The following is a 25,186-nucleotide window of genomic DNA, read 5'->3' as shown; positions in this document are numbered from 1 at the left end:
CATGCACCCCAGGACACTCTTGGCCACAAGGGCACATTGCTGGCTCATGGAGAACCTGTTGTCCCCCAGCACTCCCAGGTCCTTCTCCCCAGAGCTGCTTCCCAGCAGGTCACCCTCCCCTGTCCTGCTGCAGGAGGTTCCTCCCCAGGTACAGGACTCTACACTTGCCCTTGTTCAACTTCATGAGGTTCCCTGCACCCACACCTCCAGCCTGGCCATGTCTGCTCCTTCCAATGGCCTGGACAGGATCAGCTATGGAGCCCCAGCAATGGCCTAAAGTCTGCTTTCCCCACACTGGCTGCTGCGGGGAGGCAGTGCTGCTTTCACACCCCCAGCTGAAAGGGCACCAGCTCTGGATGGGGCCAGGGGGACACAGCCTGGGAGTCACCAGGGCTGGGCATGGTCCTGAGGCAGCAACGCTCTGCTCCAGAGCTGTGGAGCTGCAGTGGCCACAGCAGGCCCAGAGGACAGGAGGTGGCAGCTGCCCGCGGTACGTACGGTTTGGTTGGTGGCCTCGGGACTCATCCCCTCCTTCCTGATGGTGAGGTCGAAGGTGTACTCCACATCTGCTTCTAAGGCAGCTTTGGAAATTGTGACAATTCCTTCCTTGGCACTGAAATTCAGAGAGCACCCTGCAGCCGAGCTCTGCTTGCAAGGAGAAAAGAACTTTCAAACCCTCCTTGGTAAGGGTCCACATCAGGTCAGTCCACAACAGCCACTGCCACAGACCCTGCTGCGCAAAGCCGCCACAGGGGCTGCACAGACGAGGTGGTGTGTGGACAACAGCAAGCTGGTTAGTAAGCAGCATGTAGGATGCCCTCAGGTGAGCTTCAGACTCTTTATTTTACAGCAATTAATCATAGAATCATGGAAGGGTTGGGGTGGGAAGGGACCTCCAAAGGCCATCCAGTCCAACCCCACTTTAATTCTTCACTAACTCAATGCTTCATTAAACAGCAAATGAGACAAAAGGCTCACACCAGGCTCAAACTCTCCTGATCTTTCTCTTTTGAGGTAAAAATAGGAATTAATGAGTGTTAATAATCAAAAGAATCCCACCAGAAACCCCTCCTGAGGTGGATCTCCTGTAACAATCTGAAGGACAGTTCCTCCTTGCCCTTCTCTAGAGTTAGACTATTTCAGTGTATGAGGACAGTGACCACAGTGACCACGGCTTGCGGTCACTTGACTCCTTCAGAGCCTAACTTTGGCCCCTGCTGGATTCAGAAACATTCACCTGTTAATGGGAGAGGAACCAGAACCTTCAGCTGTGATCAGCAGCTCTAATTCCTTCAGGTCATGGAAGGTCATAGAGCTACACAGAAACCATGACCCAGAGGCCAAGCACAAGGGAAACACCAACTACAAACTTGACCTCAGCAGCCTCTACTGCACAGCTCCTGACAACCACTTCACAGAGTCATGGAATGGTTTGGGTTGGAAGGCACCTCCAGAGGTCACCTAGCCCAATCCCCTGCAGGCAGCAGGGACATCATTCCCTAGATCATAGGATGTTGGAAGGGACCTCAGGAGATCATTGAGTTCAACGCCCCTGCCAGAGCAGGAGCACAGAACCCAGCACAGGGCACACAGAACACATCCAGATGGGGCTGGAAAGGCTCCAGAGAAGGAGACTCCACAGCCTCCCTGGGCAGCCTGCTCCAGGGCTCTGTGACTCCAGTGCAGAAGTTCCTCCCCATGCTGAGGTGGAACCTCCTGTGCTGCAGTTTATCTCCATTGCCCCTTGTCCTATCACAGGGTGTAACTGAGCAGAGCCTGTCCCTGTCCCATCCCTCCTGACCCCCAGCCCTCAGATATTAATAAACATTTACTATATCCCCTCTCAGCCTTCTCTCCTCCAGACTACAAAGCCCCAGGGCTCTCAGCCTCTCCTCACAGGGCACATGCTCCAGTCCCTTCAGCATCCTGGTGTTGTCTACTGCTATCCAGGGAGAAAATTCACTCTTGGAGAACTTTGTTGTTGTTGTTAAAACTTGTTATTTTGATCTGAAAAGCACAGGTTTTGCTGCCAAGCAGAATGATACTGAGGGAAAGGTTTCACTGTATTGGCCACCACTGTGCTTTGCTTTGTGAAGCATGGATGGGCTTGGTGTTTTTGTATGGAGGCAAAGCAAACCATGAGCTGCAGTTGTGCATCATGGAAGATGGATGGAAAATAAAGTTATTTTAGCATCTCCTCCTTTCACCACCATCTCTGCCACTTTCCTATCCCACCCACCCCATTCCCCCCTTTTTCTCCTCAAACCCACAGCACCTGGGCTTTGTTGGAGTCTCCTCCCACCCCAGGTGTGGCCACTTGGCCCTCCCCACCCACTCCCCTATGTAATCCCCACCAGGAAGGGCAGCAGCCCTAAGCTGAGCCCCTCGGGGCTGGAGGATCCTCCTCTCATCTCTGGTGAGTACCCATGGCCTCCCCATGGTGTGCACTGGGTGATGGTGGTGGTGACAAAAGGCCGGGGGGCCTGGTGGCCCCCCGGCTGTTAGGACCAGAATTGATTGCTACTCCAACACCATCCACGGGTGCTGGCTGGGGCTGAGCTTCTCTGTGTGGTCTCTTGGGTTGGTTGAGGGTCTTGCCCCTGTCTCTGGGATGGATGCAAGAATGGTAGTGGTGGAGCAAGAGCTGTTTAGGCAGGGTGGAGGATGGCGTAGAGGGAGCAGGAGCTGCTTTGGGACGATGAAGAAGGGGATTGGGGGAACCAGGAGAGCTCAGAGCCTTGTCCAGCCTCACCTTGACTATCTCTAGGCATGGGGCCCCAACTACCTCCCTGGGCAATCTGTTGCAGTGTTCCAGCAGTCTCCTGGTAAAGCACTAAGCTGGAAACTGGGAAACCTTTGCAACCTTCCTTCTGGAGTGGCTTTCTTAAAGATGCTCCCAAAAGCTTCCCTCAATACCACTTCAATGCAGCCACATTTGTGTGGAGCTGAGGGGCAGCTCCCAACGGTTCCCTCTGTCTAGTTGCCCTTAACTGCCCTTACCTTGGAGGAGTAGGTGCAAGACCAGTCATACAGCAGCGGAGTCTGTTCACCATCATCCAAGTTGGGGTCGTAGGACTTCTCCCCATCCAGGACCAAGTCCTGGGTGTTGGACCACACACGGTAGGAGCCCCCATCAATGATTGGCACCAGCCTGCTTGGTATCACAGTGACATTGGCAAAGATGCTCTTGGAGAGCGGGGTATCTCCAAAGGAGACAATGAAGCTGAAGCAGTAGTTTCCAACTTCCAGGGCAAGCTTGGGGATCACCAGCTGGGGCCTGTTCACATCAACACTCGGCAGGTGGATCCTGCTGGAGGCATCCAGGCTGAGGCAGCTGGGTGCTCGGTAGATCTCCCACAGGTGCTCTGTCTGGTACTTGATGCACCCTCGAAGGTCAATCTGTGCCTCCAGGTAGTTCCTCTGGGACCTCTTCATGACTACTTGAGGGGGCAAGGCTAACTCCACCTCAGGCTCCTCACACTCCAAGACTCTTACAGTGACAGTGAGGTGGGCCACGAAGAAGCTGATGAGATTGGTGGCATTCACCTCCACCAGATAGTCCCCAGGGCTCAGGTAAGAGTAGCTGACTACTGCAGCCCTGGTCACTTGAGTAGCAGAGCCATCCCCAAAGGTCCACAGGAACTCCACACTCCTGCTGCTGGGCACCACCACCGCTTCAAACAGTGCTGTCCTGTTGACAAAGGTGTTGGAGGCAGTCAGGGAGACTTTGACTATTGGGTCTTGGACCTGGATGGTCCTGGTGACATTGACACCTCCCAAGTCATTGAAGGCATGGAGGTGAATCTCCAGCTGCCCTGCAGCTTCTGGAGTGTAGGAAACAGTTTCCCCTGCCATGGTGACCACAGATGGACCTTGATATTTCCACAGGAAGAAGTGCCAGGAGAATGAAACCCGGGAGCCGCTGCCCACCTGGGCACTGAAGCTCTTCTCAGTGCCCGTGGGGATAGCAGCCTCGCAGCAGTTCAGCAGCCTGACGCCACGGATGGGCTCCAGCACAGAGATGAGCAGCTGGGCGTGGGCGATGCTGATCTGGTTCTGCACAGTCACTGTCACCAGGTAGTCGCCGCTCTCGGGGAACCGGTGAGTGTACCTGGAGCTGTTGAGCTTCAGAGAGTAGTCCCCACTGATGCTCACCCAGTAACTCACAGAGGTCCCTGACAACATCCTGATCACAAAGGTGACCTGCTCTCCTGGCTCCACCACCTTCCTGCTGGCAAGAACTTCCAGGCCTTGAATCCTGTCCAGGACAGAGATGTTCCTGCTGGCCGAGGCCCAGCTGATGTCGTTGGACGCGTTCAGGTGCACCGTGTAAATCCCTGCTGTGGGGAAGGTGACTGCCACGGACTGGCCAGCCAAGGTGCCATTTGGGACCTCCCAGAGCCATGTCACTGCGGTCCCCTTCTGCAGCTCCCCCACAAAGACCACGGTGGAGCCCGAGGACACGTATCTACAGTCCAGTTCTGCAGTGCTTATGCTCAGCCCCTCAATCACCTCTTCCACGCAGATCTCAATTGAGGCATTGGCTGAGCCCAGCTTGTTTTCTGCACCAATGGTGACCTCCATCACCCCAGGGCTTTGGAAGGAGTGTATAATGAAGGGCTCAGAGGTGACTTGAGAGAAGCCATCTACCAGGTACCATATGTAGGTGATGCCAGTGCCACTGGTTATGGTGGCACTTATGTTGACAGAGGCGTTGATGGCCGCTGGGCTGGGGAAGGCACAAGGCTTTAGAAGACCAAGGGCTTCAATGAACTCCAGTGTCCTGTTGGTGGTTGCACACCCCAGCATATTGGTGGCTTTCAGGTAGACTGTGTAGCTTCCAGCCTCTAGGATGCTCAAGGAGAAGGTTTTCCCTGTGGAGGTCTGCACAGCGTTGCCATCCTGCTGGGCCACCCAGCTGTAAGAGATGTTTGTGCCCTCCCTCACCGCTGCCTGCAAGTGCAGTGTTTTGTTAGTTGGGAAATAGAGGCCCTCCACCAGGTCACTGCTGAGCACCTGCAGGCCTTCAATCTGCTCCAGGACATAGACATAGATGCTGTCCTGCAAGGAGCTGATCTTGTTCTCTGCTGTCACAATGACATTGAAGGTGCCTACAGACCGGAAGGTGTAGGAAATGGTGGAGGAGCCTTGGATGGGAGTGCAGCGGTCACAGAGGATCCAGGAGTAGCGGGTGGCAGTGCCAGCCACAAGGGTGGCTACAAAGCTCACCGAGCCATTTAATGGCACCACTGTCCTGCTGGCATTGATGGTCAGCCCCTGGAGCCGCCGCCTCACTGTGAGGTGCAGGACGGTCCGGTTGAAGCTGACGTGGTTGCGGCCCAGCACACTGACGGCGTAGTCGCCTGTCCTGCCATAGGCGTGGGCAGCGACCCGGCCAGGCTGGACGGTGCCATCGCCAAAGTCCCAGCAGTAAGTCACATTGGTGCCGTTCATGGTGGCTGAGAACAGGTAGATCTGGTTCAGCTCCAAGACATCTGTCCCGTTGTAGTCGATCTTGGCCACCCCAACCGGCTCCTGCACCTCCACAAAGGCGGTGTCGTTGTTGAAGGAGACGTTGTTGGAGACGGTGACAGTCACCAGGAACACCCCCGGGCTCCGGTAGGTGTAGGTCACCTCCGTGCCACCGGACCTGGCAGAGTCGTTGTTGCCGAAGTCCCAGCGGTAGCGGTAGTGGTAGGGGGGTAGGGCGCTGACCTGGAAGCTGCTCTCCTCTCCCAGCCTCACGAACTGCCTGGGCGGCAGCAGGGTGACATTGGTGAGCGGTGGCTCCACGCAGACGCTGGTGAAGTAGTGAGCCCTGTTGAAGCGGCTGCAGAGTGTCAGCGACAGCGCGAAGGTGCCGCTGCGCGTGAAGTTGTGCCTCACCACCGGCGCCCCTCGCACCGACACGTTGGGGGAGCCGTCCCCAAAGGTCCAGTCGAAGGTGTAGTCCTGGGGGTCCCCTGTCACGTAGGCAGTGAGCTGCACCTCGGGCTGCTCTGGGATGCAGGACGCAGGCTCGATCCTGAGCACCTCCAGGACAAAGATGCGGAGCGGCAGCGCCCGGGAGACGTTGTTGACTGGGTTGGAGGCGGTCACGGTGACAGTGCAGTTGGCATCCTTGACGTAGACGTGCTCCACCACAGGCGTCAGGCTCCTCAGCACTGTCCCGTCCCCCAGGTCAAAGGTCCAGGTGATGCTGTCCCCTGTCTCCACAGAGGCATTGAAGGTCACAGATGCCCCCAGCTCTGCTGCCTCCCTTGCGGAGACTTGGAGCCCAGTCACCTCTTCAAACACCTGGTATGTCTCCACTGCCTCCACACTGCTTATGGTGTTGTTTGCAGTCAGGGTGACGTTGTACACACCTCTCTGGGAGTAGCTGTAGGTCACTGTGGGCTGGCTCCCTGTGGACGGTGGGGACCCATCTCCAAAGTCCCAGGTGTACACCACACTGTAAGGAGATGGCAGTGGGCTGGCTCTGAAGGTGACTGGACGGCTCACAACCAGAACATCCTCCTCTGCTTCCACCTTCACATCAACCAGGTAACTGTGGATATGGACCGGGGTGAAGTGGGTGAGGTTCTCAAACTGGTTTGATACAAGAACCATCAGGACATATTCACCTGTGTGGGAAGAGAGCAGAAAAAGAGCAGTCATGGGAAGATGCTGGTGGCAACAGTGCTGCAGCAGTGTGGGCAGCATGACAGGGGACTCTGCTTCTGCACTGTGCTCCCCTCCTCCAACCAGGACCAGCAAGAATTCTGACCAGGCAGGGCACGCACAGCAGCTTGCCCAGGATCCAGCTGGGTTTGGAAGCTTTCCACACCAGGAGACTCCACAACCTCTCTGGGCAGCCTGCTCCAGGCCTCCAGCAGCCTCACACCAAACAAGTTTCTCCTCCTGCTCAGATGGAGCCTCCTGGGTTCCAGTTTGTGCCCCTTGTCCTGTCCCTGGGCACCACTGGGCAGAGCCTGGCCCCAGCCTCTTGCCCCCCAGCCTTTATCTCTTGCTGAGCATTGCTCAGCTCCCCTCTGGGGCTGCTCTTCTGCAGGCTCTCAGCCTGTGCCCCTCAGACACTCCAGGTGCCTCAGCATCTTTGTGGCCCTCCAAGCAATCTGTCATTGACCTGCTGCTCTCTTCAGCGTGGTTACAACTTATTCTCATGAGTGTTCCCACCAGCTCCACAAACAGAAGATCCTATCAGCTGCTGGAATTCAGAACAACTTCATGACTGCAGTTAGAAAGGTAACCACTAACTATTTTCCAGCACTTCAGGAGCCACATCCATACAAGATGCTGAGCACCACCAAGGTTCCATATGTCAGTACCATGGTAGATTTTCTAAATGAAATTGATCTTTTTCCTCTCCAACAGAGACAGGATAGAGTTACCCCCTGAGCCCCTTTGTCCCTAGAGAACCATGCTGAGCATACCTGGGTCTTGATAGATGTGTGAGACATTGTGCTCAATCACAACCTCATGGATACTGGGGTCAGGAACAAGGAAGGACTTGTTGTAGGGAGGTTTGAACAGGCATGTCTCCTGGGCACCATCACCAAAGTCCCACCTGCAGAAATAAGCAAACTGTGTGAAGCTGCACAAGAGGAGAACCATGAAAATTCCAGAGCAGCCTTGGCTGGGCCTAGGCCTCCCTTCAGGCTCAGGGGTCGTGTTTCCAGAGGAAGCATCATGTCGAGCATGAAAGCAGTGAAAGGAGTCCCTGTGAGAAGAGCACGGCACTGGAAAGAGGAGGAGGAAGCCAAGGGCAAAGCCATGTGCCAATCTCAGGTCTTTCAGCCTGAAGCAGGGGAGCTGGGCAGGTGCCTGCAGCATACCTGCAGGAGAACAGGTGACCCTTTGGCATCAGCTGGCCCTGGCAGGAGAAATGGTGCAGCAAGACCCAAAGCTAGAGCAACTTGCAAAGGACTCACAGGAACAGGGCTTCCACTGCAGAATCAACCTGAACTCTGGCTGTGAGCTCCACGCTGCTGTTCTGGGGGAGCACTGGCAGGACACCCAACACAGTCAGGTTCTTCATCTTGTTCATCATCTCCACTGTGACATTGTAATTGACTGTGAAGTTACTGACGTGATTGGAGGCGGTGAGCTGGGGAAGACAGTGGGACAAAGAACACAGTTGGCATCACCTAGCTCTGCTGACCACTCTCCTAGGACAGGGGTTTCACTCTACTGAGGAGGTTGCACCAGGCAGGTGAGCAGCTTAGGTCAGGGAAGAGCTGTCTCTGGGGCAAGAAGGCAGAGGCAACAGCTTGGGCTGGTGTCCCACCAGCAGTTAAACAGCTTGGAGCCAACTAGGGCTCTGCATGGCAGGACAGGGCATGACACAGAAAGATGCTCTGGTCAGAGAGAAATTCCTGTTCCATAACAGATACCTCTCTCTTTGCAGGGTCTCCACTCCACCCTTCTTCTAGGGTCATGACAAAACCCAGCACTCTGGCCTGCACCAGTACAAGAGAGCAGGACAGAGACCAGAGGAGCTTGTGGCAGCTTCCTGCCTCACTGCTGCTGGGGAGGAGGAAGGACACTCTATGACCAGAGAGGAAATGGAGAAAAGGTGAGAAACCAAAGAGAGAGGAGGCAGACAGAAGTCAGCTGTAAGGGAAGGACTTCAGGTTGGCAGGAGCAGCTCAAGCCTCAACTGTGCCCTCCCTTCTGCCTGCTGCCTGTCCTGCTCGGCTGACGGGGTGAGGCGAGGGCAGGGTGGAAATGGAGCCGCGGGAAGGGCCTGGGCTCACCGAGAGCTTGTAGACAGCTGGGCTTTGGTAGATGACGTTGAAGACAACGTTGTAGAAAGTGAAAGATGGTTTGTCATCCACTGTCCATCGGAAGGTCACGTCTGACCCAGCTTCCATCACTGGGATGTAGCTCTGAAAGGCAGGAGAGCACTTCAGACTAGGGCAAGAGAGAGGTATTCCAGTGCCTCCCGGGAGATCTGCGGCTGGAGAGGGAGCAGGGCCAGACCGGGAGGCATCACACACCAGTACTCAGAGCAGGACACTGAGGCACAAGGTCAGCTGTGGCTTTGCTGGCAGGGAAATTACAGACCCTGACTCCCCAAACGAAGAGCAGAGCAGGGAGCAGAACCCAGATGCCTGCCCCACAGCCTCCTGCTCTGGGATCAGGTTTCTCTCTTGATGGCTGCAAAACTTCTGAAGGTCTTTGCAGGAACAACTCAGCTTTAGCTTCAAAAGTCTCTGGCCCTCATCCCTGCATGGCGCCTGACCCAGTGGCTGGCTGACTTGCACTGGACAGGGTGGGCTTCCTCCTCACTCATACAGTGCCTCTTTGGCAGCCAGGAAGGGTGAGGCCAAGAGATACTGGAGGCACAGGGATCTGCTAGAAGTAGCCAGAGGGTGAGCAGAGCATTTCAGAGTCACCAACAGGCAGTTCCTGAACAGTTCCCCATGGTTCAGCTGTAGCTGAGGGGACTGGGGGTTGGAGACCAAAGAGGCTGCACCTACCAGACATGGATGGATGGAATATTTTAGTAGCTTCAATCATCTGATAGGACAAGAGGAAAAAGCCTCAAGTTGCAGCAGTGCAGATTTAAGTTGGATGTAAGGAACAATTTCTTCCCCAAAAAGGTTGTCAAGCCCTGGCCCAGGCTGCCCAGGGCAGTGATGGAGTCCCCATCCCTGGAAGGCTTCTAAAGCTGTGTAGCTGTGGTGCTGAGGGCCATGGTCTAGTGGTGCCCTGGCAGTGCTGGGGTAGGGGTTGGACTGGATGATGTGTAAGGTTGCTTTGAACCAAAACCATTATAGGGTGTGAGGATTTAGTAGAGCAAATCTGAGCACCTAAAGGAATAACCATCTTGACCAGCCAAAGAAGGTGGCTCTGGTTTGCCATGGAGCTGCAAAGTCAGCCTGCCCCTTGCAGGAGGTGCTGCCTTGTAGCTGAGGGGACTGAAGTGAAGGTTCAGCTGAGCTCCTTCTGGCTGCAGAGTACCAGGGCTCTGTGCCTCCTCCCTGTGCCCACAGCAGGCTGTCTGTATGGCCTCAGCAGCAAGCAGGGCCCCAGCTCATGGGTGTGGAGCTGAGCCCTGGCTCTCCTCCCCAGCCGCACCCACCCAGCAGGAAGCAGCAGCCAGCACTCACCACTCGTGTGTTGAGCAGGACCCTGTTCTCGGGGTCAGGGGTGGCCCTCAGCCCACGGATGGGCTCCTCCACCTTGACTGTGATGGTGATGTTCTGCCGGCTCACCGCGTTCTCTGCAATCAGCACGTGGGTGCTCACCCCCTCCCTGAGGCCCCTCAGGGTGACCACAGCAAACCAGGTGTCATTAGTCTCCCTGGCACATTCCGCTGTCAGCTGGGTGATTGCTGCTGGGCAGGAGCCCTCAAAGGGGAAGGTGTAGTTGTCCCCCAGCCAGCTTGCTGTGGCATTCACCCCCGAGGAGAGTTTGACGACCAGGGTGGTGTGGTTGGATGGGAGGTAGACCTTGCTGCCTTGAGGAGCAGGGTGGATGACACGCAAGCCAGACACCCAGGAAGCCACCCAGAAGCTGCAGGAGAGGTTGGTGCTGAAGATGCCGTTGCCCACGCTGGCTCTGAGCGTGTAGGGACCTGGCCGCTGCAGGCCTGCGTTGCGGGGCTGGAGCACCGGCACCAGCTGCTCCTGGGCGTAGCGCACGCGGAGCGAGCAGACGGTGTCCTGCAGCCAGGAGCCACCCAGCCAGCCCGGGGACAGGCTGCTTGCCCATGCTGAAGAGTTTGTGCTGAGGATGTTGGTTCTGTAAGGGGAGGTGGAGCTCAGCTGGCAGCGCAGCAGCAAGCCCGGGCCTGCGTCGTGCTGGATGCTGAAGATATCCTCGGCCCTGACCAAGATGTTCTCCTTTCTAAATGAGACCTGCAGGAGGAAGAGAGATTCCTGGGTTTATGTCTCATGTTAAGAGGACTCAGCACCCAACTCCTGCCTGGGCAAGGCGGATGGATGCCCTGCCAAGTGGAAACCAACAGAAAAGCCACAGGTACAGCCACAGCATGAGGAGACACTTCAGCACCTTGCTCTCCTCGGCCACTCTGAATCCAAAGTGCTGACATGGAAACTGCTTTCTGCTCCATCTCCACTGTGTGAGGGTGATGGGTGCAGCCTAGGACATCTGCAGAACCTTCTGACCAACTGTGATGCTGCAGCAGGATACTGCAGCAAGTCCATGGCTAAGGGTTGGGGAAGATAGAAATGCTTCACCATCTCTGAATGGAGCTTCAAAGCCACAGAGGTGTGGTGCTGAGGGCCATGGCTTAGTGGTGACCTGGCAGTGCTGGGGTAAGGGTTGGACTACACCTTAAAGGCCTTTTCCAACCTCAAAAGATCTAGGATTCCATGGTCTAGTGGTGGCCTGGATGTGCTGGGTTAAGGGTTGGACGTGATGATCTTACAGGTGGCAGAAGACTGGGGGAGGCTGCCCAGAGAGGTTGTGGAGCCTCCTTCTCTGGAGATACTCAAAACCTGCCTGGATGTGTTCCTGTGTGACCTCCCTTAGGCCCTGCTCTGGCAGGGGAGCTGATCCCTTCCATTCTGTGATCTTCTGGTGGCATGTGTGACACAAGGCAAGTCACTTCATTTGGATGGACTTTGGTATTTCCCCCTGCAAACTGGGACATTTCAGCACTCAGGAGGACACTGCCCCATCTACTCCCTGTGTACAGCAGTGAACAAACACTGACCAGATATGGGGAAGAAGGGCCAGCTGGTAGTGTAAAGAGGAAGTCCTTGATGAGTTCATAGCTGAGCTGCCTTTCATCCTGCTGAAGGGCCAGGAGGGCAGGGCTGCTGGCAAGAGAGCTGTTGGCACGCTCGCTCTTGTTGCAGCACTCATGGAGGGACAAACACAGATTAGTCAAAGGACACCACTGGAAACCAGGACGACAGTCAGGTAGTGTCCAGTTTCTATCATCCTGAGCAGTGTGAAAAGGTTCTGTGGCATTTTCTTCCTCCTGGTAGTCTGGAAGAAGTGAAAGAGAAAGGAACAGTCACTCTTCTCACAGGAACACTTCTAGAGGACTTCTCCTTTCCTTCAAATTGACCTTTTTGGTTTTTCCCACTTCGAGGCTGGCTCAGACTGGACAAGGCTCTGGGCAATCTGATCCAGTGGAGGATGTCCCTGATGCCTGCAGGGGCTTGGGACTGGATGAGCTTTGGAGGTCCCTTCCAACCCCCCCCCCATTCTGTGCTGAGTAAAAGCTGCACCTACACCAAGCCCTGGTGCTAGAAAAGCTCAGGGTCCTGTTTCACAAAGCACCAAATCTCTCCCTCTAAGAATACCACCACTTTGCAATCTGAAAAGCATCTCTGTTGAAGCCAAAGCCAGTCCAAGCAAGAGCAGAGCTTGGCTTTGACACTCAAAACACATTAAGCAACTTCTCTTAAGTTAATGTTTCCCTGTCAAAGGATCAGCTTTGCAGTGTCAAAAAAAGGTCCTTTTGTAACCAGCCAACTCTACAGCTAAGAGCAAACATTCTGCTGCAGGACTCCTTCTTGCCAGAGCTGTGACTGCTGAGCTTGTGTACAAGGAATAAAGAGCTTATTGGATTATCTCATCCATGGGGAAGGAATGGGCTCAGGAAAATATTCTTCCTTGTTAACCTGGGGGGCCAGAGGGACCAGAACATTCCCCTTGGCCACGTCATGTCTTCCCCAGCACAGGAGTCCAGCTCAGAAGACGACCTCACTTTCACATGTGTTCCTTGCACTCACAAGCTCCTCTCACACTGAGACTAATTAATTTCCCCAGAACAATCACTACTCCAAGGCAACCTCAGGCTGTCCAACCACCCCTGCAGACTTTGCAAGTCCTCTCAAAGCAAATCTCTTATCCTGTAAGGATGCTGCTCTGAAGACAGACAAGGCACCAATGGCCAAGAATGCTCTGATGCAGCCCTGATGGCATCAGCTCTCCTGCCCACAAGTGAGGGCAGGGGAGGCCTCACCTTCTCTGATTCTGGGTCTGTGCACCTGGAACCTCACTTGAACAGGCTGCTGCAGCTCCTGTGTCACCAACTCCAGGGCAGTCAGATAGCCCTCATGCCTGAATGGCAGCTCAGGGAACACCAGCACCTGCAGAACAAACCAGGCTCTCACCAGCTGCACCTCCCTGGGCTCAGGGAGCAGCAGGCTGAGCAAACACTGCTTACCTCCAGAGCCTGCCGTGGAGCGGACGCCACCTCTTCGGCCACAGCTCTCTCAGCCTCGCGCGCCTCAAACACAGGGTCCCCCACAAAGAAGTTCTCGGCGTTTAAGAGAACTCCTGTTTGCAAAGGACACGTTTGAACAGAGCCCATGAGACTCACCAAGGCCTGAGGAGATTCCCCCCACCCTGCTCACCCCACTCAGCAAAGCTGTGGCAGTACTCTAGCTCCAGCTCCGCTGGAGAGGCAGCTGCTGCCATCCTGTTGCTTCCTTCTTCCCCTTTACAGCTGCTCTGACACCAGCAGTCTCTGCATTCTCAGCAACCCTGACTTCTGGGAATCCTGCAAGTGCCTCTCCCTTCCAACATCATGTACTTTGAGGTTTTGAGCATAGGTGCACTTCCCAGCCCCCTGGATCATGGGAAATGTGGCCAGGACCAGCTGGTTTTTACCAGTGGCAAACACTTCTGGATGATTCAAAGCCAGGTCAGGCTCTGGGGACTGAACACTACTAGCTAATGCTGTCCCAGTTCCCAGGGCAACTGTGCCCTCCTCCTACTGATAGCTTTTCCTTTTTACCTACGCTTTTTCCTATATCTCATGTTCTTTCTGCTTCCCTTTCTTACTCCCTACAAAGCTTTGGGAGATCTGAGAGGCTGCATAAACACAAAGCCACACAGCACACACCTCATGACCTCCAGGCCTCTACAATCTTCTAAGCCACAAGATAGCCTCTCACAAAGGCAACTGGCACCAGGGCCTCAGATCCTGGCAGCAGCTCAAATAAAAGCAAAAAGCCATTTCTAAAGCTCTGTCTCAGAGCTTTGCTCCTCTCTCTGCTTTACTGAGGGCAAAGACTGCAGTGGGCCAAATTCTTATCTGCAGCCTGAGGCCATGTTTCTGGAAGTGCACCAGTCAAACAGAATCACAGAATGATAGGGCTTGGAAGTGACTTCTGGAAATCATCCACTCCAGCCCCACTGCCAGAACAGGTTCACCTAGAGCAGGTTGCACAGCATGGTGTCCAGGCAGGTTCAGAACCTGTCCAGCTGGGTTTGGAAGCTCTCTAGAGGAGACTCCGCCGTCTCTCTGGGCAGCCTGCTCCAGGTTCCACCACCCTCAACATAAAGTTCCTCCTCATGTTTAGACAGAACTTCTGATGCTGCAGTTTGTGCCCTTACTCCTTGCCCTATCACTGGGCACCACTGAACAAAGCCTGGTCCCATCCTGCTGATACCCACCCTGTAAGTATTGATCAACATTGGTGAGATCTCTTCTCAGTCTGCTCTTCTGCAGACTAAAAGCCCTCAAGTCCCTCAGCCTTTCCTTCTCACAGAGCTGTTCCAGTCCCCTCAGCATCTTCATAGCCCTTTGCTGTACCTGCCCCAGCAGGTTCCTGTCCTCCTTATCTGGCAAGCCCAGAACTGGAGGGGGCTCGTTGGCAGTTGCTGCCCCTCCCAATTGCTCTGGGGGTGGTGCCCAGGATGATCCCCTCCCTGCAGCCCTGTTTCTCCTTGGCACGTGCCAGGGAGCAGGGCAGCTGCTTGCCCCCGTGCAGCAGAGCCCACCTTCAGGCCTGTACTGGCAGACGTAGCTGTGCTTGGCCATGCAGAGGTCGGTGTTGCACTGCCCCGCGGGGCCCATCCGCACGCAGTGGTCAGCGTGGGACGGATGGGGCTCTCCTGGCAGCCAGTTCTGACAGCTCTCCAGATTAAATCCTTCTCCTCGCTGCTGTGCTCCAGGGCTTGCAAAATCATTGAATCCAATCCAGACATCGAGGCCCCTTCAAGAAAAAAAACAACAACAAAAAACCAGTAGGGGGAGGGGATCTGAGAGAATCCTGAGCATGAGGAAGGCCTGGGCCAGATGCCATCCACAGCTCCTCTGTGACAATAACAACAACAGCTCCAGCCACATGTCACAGGCTGTGCTCAACAGAGCCTTTTAGTTCCTGAGGGATTTCAGTATCCATCAGACCACCAGCACCTCGTTCATAACACACCACCCTGGTTACCTGCCAGCCCTTCAGACCTGGCCTGAGAGCTGCAGAAAGTCACCTGCCCGTTGGTAATCTGAGGGGACACTGAGCCAGAAGGACACAGGCAGAGCAGTCAACACCACAGGGCAGGGCAGAAGAGAGAGAAGCAGCTCAGAGGACCAATGTGTGTCACTGCCTCAGACACCTGATGTTCCCTGCCCCACAGCTTGACTCTTCCTTGGCAACAGTGCCATCCTCTAGCCTGGGTAACAAGAGGAGCTGCCAAAGGCCCCATCAGCGCCACAGAGCCCATGACACACTGGTAAGCACTTATTCCTACCAGCCACAACTGGTACAGCACAAAGATACGGGACTGGAGGCCAAGTAGTACCCTGGCAGTGCTGGGCTAAGGGTTGGACTCCATGAACTCTTCCAACCCAAATCCATTCTGTGACCCTACCAGAGAGGGTAACGCAGCACAGGAGGAAATTACAGTAGCTGGACAGGAGAACCACAGGCTGCTTTTGTGCTCACAGTATCACAGTATCACTTAGGTTGGAAAGGACCTCGAGGATCATTGAGTCCAACCTGACACCACAGACCCCATGCCTAGACCATGGCACCAAGTGCCACGTCCAATCTCCCCTTGAACGCCTCCAGGGTCGATGACTCAACCACCTCCCTGGGCAACCCATTCCAATGCCGAAAGACTCGCTCGGTGAAGAACTTCCTCCTCACCTCGAGTCTGAACCTCCCCTGGCACAGCTTGAGACTGTGTCCCCTTGTTCTAGTGCTGGTTGCCTGGGAGAAGAGGCCAACTCCCTCCTGGCTACAACCACCCTTCAGGTAGTTGTAGAGGGCAATAAGGTCACCCCTGAGCCTCCTCTTCTCCAGGCTAAACAATCCCAGCTCCCTCAGCCTCTCCTCACAGGGCTGTGCTCAAGGCCTCTCCCCAGCCTTGTTGCCCTTCTCTGGACACGCTCAAGTGTCTCAATGTCCTTCTTAAACTGAGGAGCCCAGAACTGGACACAGTACTCAAGGTGCGGCCTAACCAGAGCAGAGTACAGGGGCACTATGACCTCCCTGCTCCTGCTGGCCACACTATTCCTAATGCAGGCCAGGATGCCATTGGCCCTCCTGGCCACCTGAGCACACTGCTGGCTCATATTCAGGTGGCTGTCGATCAGCACACCCAGGTCCCTCTCTGTCTGGGAGCTCTCCAGCCACTCCGACCCCAGCCTATAGCTCTGCATGGGATTGCCATAGCCAAAGTGCAGCACTCGGCACTTGGACTTGTTGAAAGCCATCCCATTGGACTCTGCCCATCTGTCCAGTCGGTCGAGGTCCCTCTGCAGAGCCTTTCTACCCTCTAACTGACTAACATCTGCCCCTAACTTTGTGTCATCTGCAAACTTGCTGATGACTGACTCTACCCCTTCATCCAGATCATCAACGAATATGTTGAAGAGGACAGGGCCCAGCACTGATCCCTGGGGGACACCACTGGTGCCTGGCCTCCAGCTGGATGTGGCACCGTTCACGACCACTCTCTGGGCCCGGCCCTCCAGCCAGTTCCTAACCCAGCACAGAGTGTAGTGGTCCAAGCCACAGGCTGACAGCTTAGTCAGCAGTTTGCTGTGGGGGACGGTGTCAAAGGCCTTGCTGAAGTCTAGGTAGACCACATCCACAGGCCTCCCCACATCCACCAGGCAGTCACCTGATCATAGAAAGAGATCAGGTTGGAGAGGCAGGATCTGCCCTTCCTGAATCCATGTTGGCTGGACCTGAGCCCTTGGCCATCCTTCAGGTGCGCAGTTATTGCTGCCAGGATAATCTGCTCCATCACTTTCCCTGGCACTGAGGTCAGGCTGACTGGCCTGTAGTTTCCAGGTTCCTCCATCCGACCCTTCTTGTGGATGGGGACCACGTTGGCCAGTTTCCAGTCATCTGGGACCTCACCAGTGAGCCAGGACTGGAGGAAAATGATGGAGAGTGGCCTAGCTAGCACATCCGCCAGCTCTCTCAGCACCCTAGGATGGATCCCATCCAGTCCCATGGACTTGTGGATATCCAAGTGGCTCAGCAGGTCCCGAACTAACTCCTCATGGATTTCCAGGGTATTACTCTGCTCCGCGACCCCAACGCCCAGCTTCGGAGACCACTCGTCCTGAACTCCTGCCTTGCTGTTAAACATTGAGGCAAAGAAGGTGTTCAGGACCTCAGCTTTATCCTCATCCTCAGTAACTGTGTTCCCCTCCAGAAATTCCCAGGACAACCTCCAACTGCATGGAGACTCACAGAGTGCTTGGGGTTGGAAAGGGCCTTTAAAGGTCACCCAGTGCAAGCCCCAGTTGGAGTGCCCCCGACAGACACTTCCAGGCCCACAGTGAGCCATCACTCCAGAGGAAGGATGGTCACGCAGATCCATCTGAAAGAGCTGCAGCCTTTGCTTTATGTCTGCAGACCTGTGGAATCTGCCAGCAGGTCACTCTCCACTGCAAGTGGAACTGGCACCAGTGTAGGATTAAACCTTGGATGGTCCCAGGTATAGGAACTCCTATTCAAACTGGGGGGTCTTTGATAGAGCTGCTGGAAGACCACCAACTTCTCAGCCTCCACCAAAAGGCAGCAGCTGTGGGGGGAACAAGAGCCCAGCACAGCAGGCAGATGAACCCCACATGCAGGAGGAACTTCCAGAATCACTTAAGGGCTACAAGAAAGCTGGGGAGAGGCTTTTGACAAGGACTGGGAGTGCCAGGCTGAAGGACAATGGCTTGGAGCTGGGAGAGGGGAGACTGAGACTGGAGAGGAGGAAGAAATTCTTTCCAGGGAGGGTGGGGAGACATTGGAACAGGTTTCCCAGGGAGGCTGTGGCTGCCTCCTGCCTGGAGGTGCTCAAGGCCAGGATGGATGAGACCTTGAGCAACCTGGGCTAGTGGGAGGTGTCCCTGCCCATGGCAGGGCGGTGGAACTGGATGATCTTGAAGGTCCCTTCCAACCCAACCCATTCTAGGATTTTATGATTCTAAGATGAAATTGTCCCTTCCACATTTGGAAACTGGCCGAAGCCCAGTGGTGGAAAGTGCTGAGTGGTCTTTCACAGCCACAAACAGCCTGGACAACTGTTTCTAATCACACCCAGCAGAAAGTGAGGCATTTGCTCCATAGTAACTTCTGGAGTAGGGGGAAATAGTCTCATGATCATAGAATCATAGAATGGTTTGGGTTGGAAGCAACCTGAAAGATTATCTGAGCACTTCAAAGCCCCCAGCTCCTTCTCTTGGCAGGTTGCAATCAATTCTGCTCTGGCCTTGCCTTCAGCTCCTGTGTGCTCCCAGGGTGCTACCACTGCTCTGCAACAAGCAGCCCAGGGAGGCAGTTGGTGTTTCTGCACCACTGGGCTGAGCCAGATGGAGTGCTGGGTGAGGTCATGCTGACAAAGGACAAGGATGAAAATAACTGCCCCATGAATCAGTGTCTGTCCTTGCAGATAAAGTGAGAAACCAAATGACCTCTGCTCCCAACCCCTTGGCAGGGGATGAGGGAGAGGGGCAAGGAGGCTGCCCCTCTGCTGCTGCCATCCCAGCCACTCGATGGAGAGCTTCCTCTTCCAATTCCAGCTGTGACCTAACTGCAAGGCAGCAGGACGAAACGAGATGAATAGTCTCATTGGCTTGCTACCCAACCCTGCCACACTACTGGGCCCACAGCTTCAAGAGAGGAACAAGAGGAATCACACAGAAGCCCAGAATCCCAGCAAGGGGGGTTGGAAAGGACCTCTGGGGATCATCCACTCCAAGCCCCTGCTCCAGCAGGGCACCCACAGCAGCTTGCCCAGGAGCACAATGCCCAGGGAGGGTTGGAAGCTCTCCACACAAGGACATGTCCACATATCCATCCCTAGATATGCTCAAGAACCCTGTGGCCATGGCACCTGGGCAGGTGCTCCAGTGGCCATGGTGGGGCTGGGCTGATGGCTGGACTCTTCTAAGCAGAACAATCCCATGTCTCTGTGATTCCCTGCACATGTGCTTCCTGAGCTATTTACAAGGAGGCCTTGTCCAACATCTCCAACACTTGGGAGTGCTGACAAGGGCTGTCAGCTTCCTGCAGGCTCTTCTGGTTGTCCTCCCCCCAGGCACTGGCTGGGTGCAGAGGGGCACTCGCAGATGTGGACTTCAGCACAGGCTGACAGCTCCAGTGCTATCTGTTTATAAAGCCCAAGGTGTGAAGTGGAACAGATGGTGCTGCAGCCTGACACTCAGAGAGGAGCTCTGCTCCTTCTCAAGAGGTGAAAGAAGAGGAGAAGGGCTCCAAGTTGTGCCTGGGAGGGTGCAGGATCCCAGCTGCTCCACACTGTGGTGTCATACGTGGGACAATCCAGCTGTGATCTTGGTGATGGAAGGAGCTGGCTGCAAGATCACCCCCAGGCCCAGTCTGTCAGACACACATCCTCTGGACACCAGTACCTCTGACCCTCTCCATCACCCAGCCTGAGCCTGCAGATTTTGCTGAAGTCCCAGGGGAAGATGTGCTCAGCCCAGCACCATTTACACCATCTCAGATGCACCTACAAGCACACAGGTAGGTACCAGAAGCCCACAAGCAGCACCCCGCAATTCCCAGTTCTGACTTCTGGCCTTTCTGCCCCATTCCTCCTCTTCCATCCACAGCCACCTTTAGCAAGCACTCTGGCTCTGCCTGTTCCTCCTCTTTGTTCAGCAGCTTCACCTCTACCACAGAATAGGCTGGAAGGGACCTTCAAGATCATCCAGTCCCAGCCCCTGCAGTGGGCAGGGACACCTCCCACCAGCCCAGGCTGCTCAAGGCCTCATTCTGCCTGGCCTTGAACACCTCCAGGGAGGGGACATCCACAGCTCCCTGGACAACTGTTCCAGTGTCTCCCTACCCTCACTCTCAAGAATTTCTTCCTCATCTCCAGTCTCAGTCTCCCCTCTTCCAGCTCAAAGCCATTGCTTCATCCTGGCACTCCCAGCCCTTGTCAAAAGTGCCTCCCCAACTTTCTTGTAGGCCCCCTTCAGGTACTGGAGGACCACTAGAAGGTCTTGCTGGAGCCACCTCCCCATCCTCAGCCTGTCCCTGTGTGCCTCTGCTGCCTGAGTCAGCAGCCAGGCTCAGCAGGATCCCTCTTCCTAGAGCCCTCTTCAGATGTGACCCCAGGCACACCAGGACCCTAGGAAATGATAGCATGACCTCCTCACTTACCTGGTGACATGAGCCACCAAGAAGCTCTGGATCTCAGGGCTGCTCACGAAGGCCAGATCTCCACTGTCATGCTGCTGGCAGTGCTGCTGGGCCTCCCACCACTCAGCCTTCTCCACCACCAGCTGGTAGCAATGGTTGTTTCCCGGGAACACCAGGCCCTCAGGGGGACACAGGGGGTGAACTGCTGCAGGAGGTGGAAGAACACAAACAGGATGTCCTTCCTATGGGCTCACAACCCCCGTGAAGCGTGAGCTTCCAGGCATGTCCTGTCCTCATTGGAGCCCACAAAGCCCCTCTGCTGTTGAAGTGCACTCTGTGGCCAAGGAGGGTGCAAAATGCTGTCAAGGGAGCCCAGAGGAGTCCACTCCCTTCAATCAGGTGACAGAATGAGAGGAAAAGGCCTAAGACTGTGCCAGGTGAGGTTTAGGTCAGAAGGAGGTGGTGGAGTCCCCATCCCTGGAGGTGTTCCAGAAAGGCATGGCCATGGCACTTTGGGACATGTTTGGTGGCCATGGTGGCACTGGGTTGAGGGGTGGTCTGGGTGCTCTTAGAGGTCTCTTCCAACCCAAACCATCTACAATTCTGAATCTGTGATCTCTCGTTCCTTGTAGGAAGGGACAGGGAAGGCCCAGGACCCAGTGCCATCCCTCCCTGTCCAGCACCCATCCAGCCAACCCTCCTTACCTCTGCCCAGCTCTCCAGCCCCCGTGGTGATACCAGACAGCACCAGCAGGCCAGTGCCACCTCTGTTGCGGATCCTTATGTCCAGACTCTCATTTGTCTTGACCAAGGAAGGACACTGCAGTTCCAGCTCCTGAGGTGAAGCCACCACCTCAATTTCTGCCTGCACAGGTAAGATCTTGGTGCCCACAAAGACAGTGGCAGTGACGTTGTACTGCCCAGGTAAGGCATAGACATGGACAGCTGCATTTCCAGTGGTGTTGAGAACCTCTGTGTGGTCCCCAAATTCCCACAGTAAAGTGCTGGCAGCAATGGGAATACTGACATTGAAGAGCACGGCCTGGTGCAGGCTGTAGCGGGACTGGAGTCCTCTGAAAGACACAGGCAGCTGTGCCTGGAAAGGAGAGGGGACAAGGGATGGGCCACCACAGGCCTGCCCAGACAAAGGCTCAGTGCAAAATGGCAAACAGCTGGAGGAAGAGTTTGTTTCCTGGGCAGTTCCACACCAGCACTGCCCCTGAGGGCTGAAACCTCCATACTCCTGATCTTCAGCATAGCACAGCGCACTGCAGGTCTCCTCTGTGAGGTTCCCAGGGTGAACAGATGTGAAGAGGATAACAAATTCAGCTCCTTCCGTATGGTTGCTCACCAGACATGTTATGTATTGAGCTCCTGGGGGACAGAGCAGAAGATTCTCTTGCAGTCAGGCTGCCCAGGGAGGCTGTGGTTGCCTCCTCACTGCAGCTGGTCAAGGCCAGGATGGATGAGGCCTTGGGATTGGACTGGGTGATCCCCAGAGGTCCTTTACACACACACCCCCCACCCCAAGCTGGGATTCTGTGGTGCCACACACAGCCTGCACCCAGGGGATGTGCAGGGATGCACAGGGTGGGCAAGGTGCAGAGCACAGCCAGGTGCCTGGCTGCAGGGAGCACAGCCACACACATGCAGGGACGCACAGGCTCCTACAGCCACGGCAGCTCAGAGCAGCAGCTCCCTCCCTCAAGCTTCCTTCCCTTGGAAGGGGAGGGACATTCCCCTGCCACAAAGACAGAGGCCCCAGCACGCTGCGGAGCCGCAGCCCAGCTGGGACCGCCTGGCCTCCTCCCCAGCTCTGCCCACGCACCCCAGGCGTGTTTGCTCCTCTGTTTCTGCTGGTTGCTACAACATCTACCCCAAACATCTCAACAGCTCTGGCCTTGTGTGATCTTCCCACAAGACATCCATCCAACTGCCCAGCTTTCTCCACAGCCTTCCTGCAAAACTTGAGCCACTTCTCTTAAGAGCAGGCCCCCGAGGAGGACCTCGGCATGGGAACTGCTTTGCCTTTCGACACCAGCCTGGTGTTCTTCTGTCAGTAGCTGGCAGGGTGTTCCCAGCCACCTCCCACTGCACTGAACTACCCAGAAAGCAGCCCCACATTACCCCATACTAACTTAGAGTAGGGAAGAACTCATTATCAAGGGGAGTGACAGTACTGGTGCTATCTCCTCAAGGTGCTGCAAGGCTGGGAGAGCTTTGCTGGAGAAAGAGGAGCAACCACCACCCAGGTTTTTTCTCCAGGGAGCTCTGCACTTCACCAGGCAGCTCAGCTGGCTCCCTGCAGCCCTGGTTCCCTCAGCTTTCAACACTGCATCATCCCATCAAGCATCACAGAAGATGCTTGATGCATGCTGGGGGGAAGGACTCCCTCTCCCTGCCTCTCTCACTTACAGACAGCTGAGCACCCAAGCAGGATTTGTTCCTTAAGGCTCCCCTTCCCACCCTCCAGTTAAACACTGCCCAATAGTTCTGCTAGCCAAGGTAGACAGGAGGTGACAGGCTGTAGATGAGGGCAGTGCTCATTGAACACACCCAACAAGGAGCTCTGTCACCTGCAAAGATCCAGCTTACACAGAGTGCCAGATCCCCAGCACGGGGGGTTGGCAGGGACCCCCAGAGATCATCCAGTGCAAGCCCCTGCTAAACCCAGCCACAGCAGCTTGCCCAGGAGCACAATGTCCAAGCGAGTTTGGAAGCTCTCCAGACCAGGAGACTCCACAGCCTCTCTGGGCAGCCTGCTCCAGGCCTCCAGCAGCCTCACACCACAGAAGTTTCTCCTCCTTTTCAGATGGACTCAATCCTTAAGGCATCAGGCTACAGTCAGGCACTGTCATTATTTGTTTAATCAGATCAGAACTGGTGAGCTGAGGTCTGAAGGGGTCTGGATGTGATCACCAGCTGCCCCTGGGCCCCTTCTTTGCACCCTTTGGCTGTCTCTCCCACCACAACCCACAGCATTTCCTTACCACAAGTGGCATTGATGAAGGAGACATCAAAGAGGGAGAGGTTTGCCAGCTCTGGAGGCTGGACACACCTCGTCTCTGACACCTGCATCACCTTCACTCCTCTGTCTGCCACCCAGCGGGGCAGCCAGGCAAGTCTGCAGTCACAAACCCATGGATTCCAACTGAAGTTTCTGCAAGAGGGAGATCAGAGGGAGAAGTTCAGCCCCAAGGTGACACGTGTGGAGCATTAATCACAGCCACGTGCAGATCCCTCCCTGCTCCCATCTGCGAGCCTGGGAGAGGGCTGGGAGGGGAAGGATTGAATAGGGAATCAAGCAACAATTAACATCATCTTTCTAGATGGCTAGAATTAGGCAAGCACTCCAAGTACTTTTTTAACTTTGCAAATAATTGTTGCAATTAGAAGCAAATTACAGCCCCAGCCTGATATTTCAAGCAGTCTGCCAGAGAAGAGCCCTGGTGGTGGAGCAGCAGCTCCTGCAGCCACCGGGGGACTATTTACAGCTCCATGACAAAAAATAGCTCGGAGAACAAAATTGATCTGTCAAGAAGAAAGGCCAAGTCAGTGCTAATCCTTCCATGTGGCAGTTTAATGACAAGATGGAAACTTTAATTGCAGCCAAGCTGGATGCAAATGACAGCCCTCGGCACTCTGCTGCCAGCGGGACAGGGGTGGGAGGATGTTTGTTCAACTGACGCCAGCCAGGCTGGGCTGCTGCAGGGGCTGGGCCCACCAGCTCTGGAACTGCAAGCAGCACTTCACTGGCCAGCCTAAGGAGGGACAGCCTTACTTGGGCCTTCTCACCCAGGCCTCCAGCAGCCTCACACCAAAGAAGTTTCTCCTCCTGCTCACACAGAACCTCCTGGGCTCCGCTTTGTGCCCCTTGCCCCTTGTTCTGTCCCTGGGCACCACTGAGCAGAGCCTGGCCCCAGCCTCTTGCTCCCCAGCCTCTTGCCCCCCAGCCTCTATCTCTTGCTGAGCATTGCTCAGCTCCCCTCTGGGGCTGCTCTGCTGCAGGCTCTCAGCCCCAGGGCTCTCAGCCTCTGCTCCTCACGGAGCTGCTCCAGGGCCTTCAGCAGCTTTGTATACTCCACTAGACTCTCTCCAGCAGGTCCCTGTCTCTCTTGACCTGGGAAGCCCAGAACTGGACACAATATTCCAGATGTGGCCTCACCAGGGCAGAGTAGAGGGGGAAGAGAACTTTCCAGGATCTGCCACTCACACTTCTTGCCAGAGACGAACAAATAGTTAGGGCTGGTGTGGGAAAGAAGAAAGGAAACCAACAAAGCAGTAGCAAGGCTTGGATGAATCCAGGAGGAAGAAGCAAAGACTGAGAATAGTTCAGGCTTGAAGGGCACCATGAAGAGTCAGGAGCAGGACACAACTGAAGGAAGAAACTGGAGAGAGTGCAGAAGGCAGCTGTTTGGTTGGGTGCATGCTCCATAGCACCCTAAGGCACCCATAGACAGCTGCTTCAAGGAAAGGTCTACAGGAAGAGCTGAGGAAGAGAGGAGGAACTTACATTTCACTTAAATTAAATAAATTATCAAATATTCCATCTTCTAATGTAGAAATCTTGTTGTGGCTTATATCTCTGTAAAAGAGAAAGTGGAAGTTCATCACAATGGTGACAACAGCCTGACCAACAGGCAGGACCAACCCCTGTTCCAGGCTCTGCTTGGGTGCTAGCTACTCTCTGAGCATCTTCAGTCTGGTGCACATGACAGCAAAATGTTCAGCCAGGCACTAAGTCATGGAATCCCAGCACAGGGGGGTTGGAAGGGACCTCTGGGCATCACCCACTCAAACCCCTGCTCCAGCAGGGCACCCACAGCAGCTTGCCCAGGAGTACAATGCCCAGGGGG

At 55.2% G+C, this 25,186-nt stretch overlaps 1 protein-coding gene across 3 annotated transcripts in view; it reads right to left on the bottom strand.

Moving 5' to 3' along the window:
* Nucleotides 1-25,186, bottom strand: part of LOC137456745 (polycystin-1-like) — a 90,831-nt gene that overhangs the window by 34,400 nt on the left and 31,245 nt on the right. For 2 of the 3 annotated variants that reach the window (XM_068168339.1, XM_068168341.1), the window contains exons 3-16: nt 24,844-24,915; nt 23,321-23,490; nt 21,036-21,704; nt 20,352-20,535; nt 14,716-14,930; nt 13,154-13,266; nt 12,950-13,076; nt 11,687-11,964; nt 10,116-10,865; nt 8,757-8,888; nt 7,932-8,107; nt 7,434-7,567; nt 3,001-6,623; nt 499-645 (exon numbers count right to left, since the gene is read on the bottom strand). In XM_068168339.1, coding sequence (XP_068024440.1) covers nt 499-645; nt 3,001-6,623; nt 7,434-7,567; nt 7,932-8,107; nt 8,757-8,888; nt 10,116-10,865; nt 11,687-11,964; nt 12,950-13,076; nt 13,154-13,266; nt 14,716-14,930; nt 20,352-20,535; nt 21,036-21,704; nt 23,321-23,490; nt 24,844-24,915 — 6,790 coding nt within the window. Of the gene's footprint in view, nt 1-498; nt 649-3,000; nt 6,624-7,433; nt 7,568-7,931; nt 8,108-8,756; nt 8,889-10,115; nt 10,866-11,686; nt 11,965-12,949; nt 13,077-13,153; nt 13,267-14,715; nt 14,931-20,351; nt 20,536-21,035; nt 21,705-23,320; nt 23,491-24,843; nt 24,916-25,186 lie in introns of all 3 variants that reach the window. The other variant, XM_068168340.1, reaches the window with a different exon arrangement.

Source organism: Melanerpes formicivorus, unplaced genomic scaffold (assembly GCF_026170545.1).
Source record: "Melanerpes formicivorus ecotype bairdi unplaced genomic scaffold, bMelFor1.0.p_v2 SCAF_135, whole genome shotgun sequence".
Classification (NCBI taxonomy): domain Eukaryota; kingdom Metazoa; phylum Chordata; class Aves; order Piciformes; family Picidae; genus Melanerpes; species Melanerpes formicivorus.
This window is presented reverse-complemented; position numbering and strand designations above follow the sequence as displayed.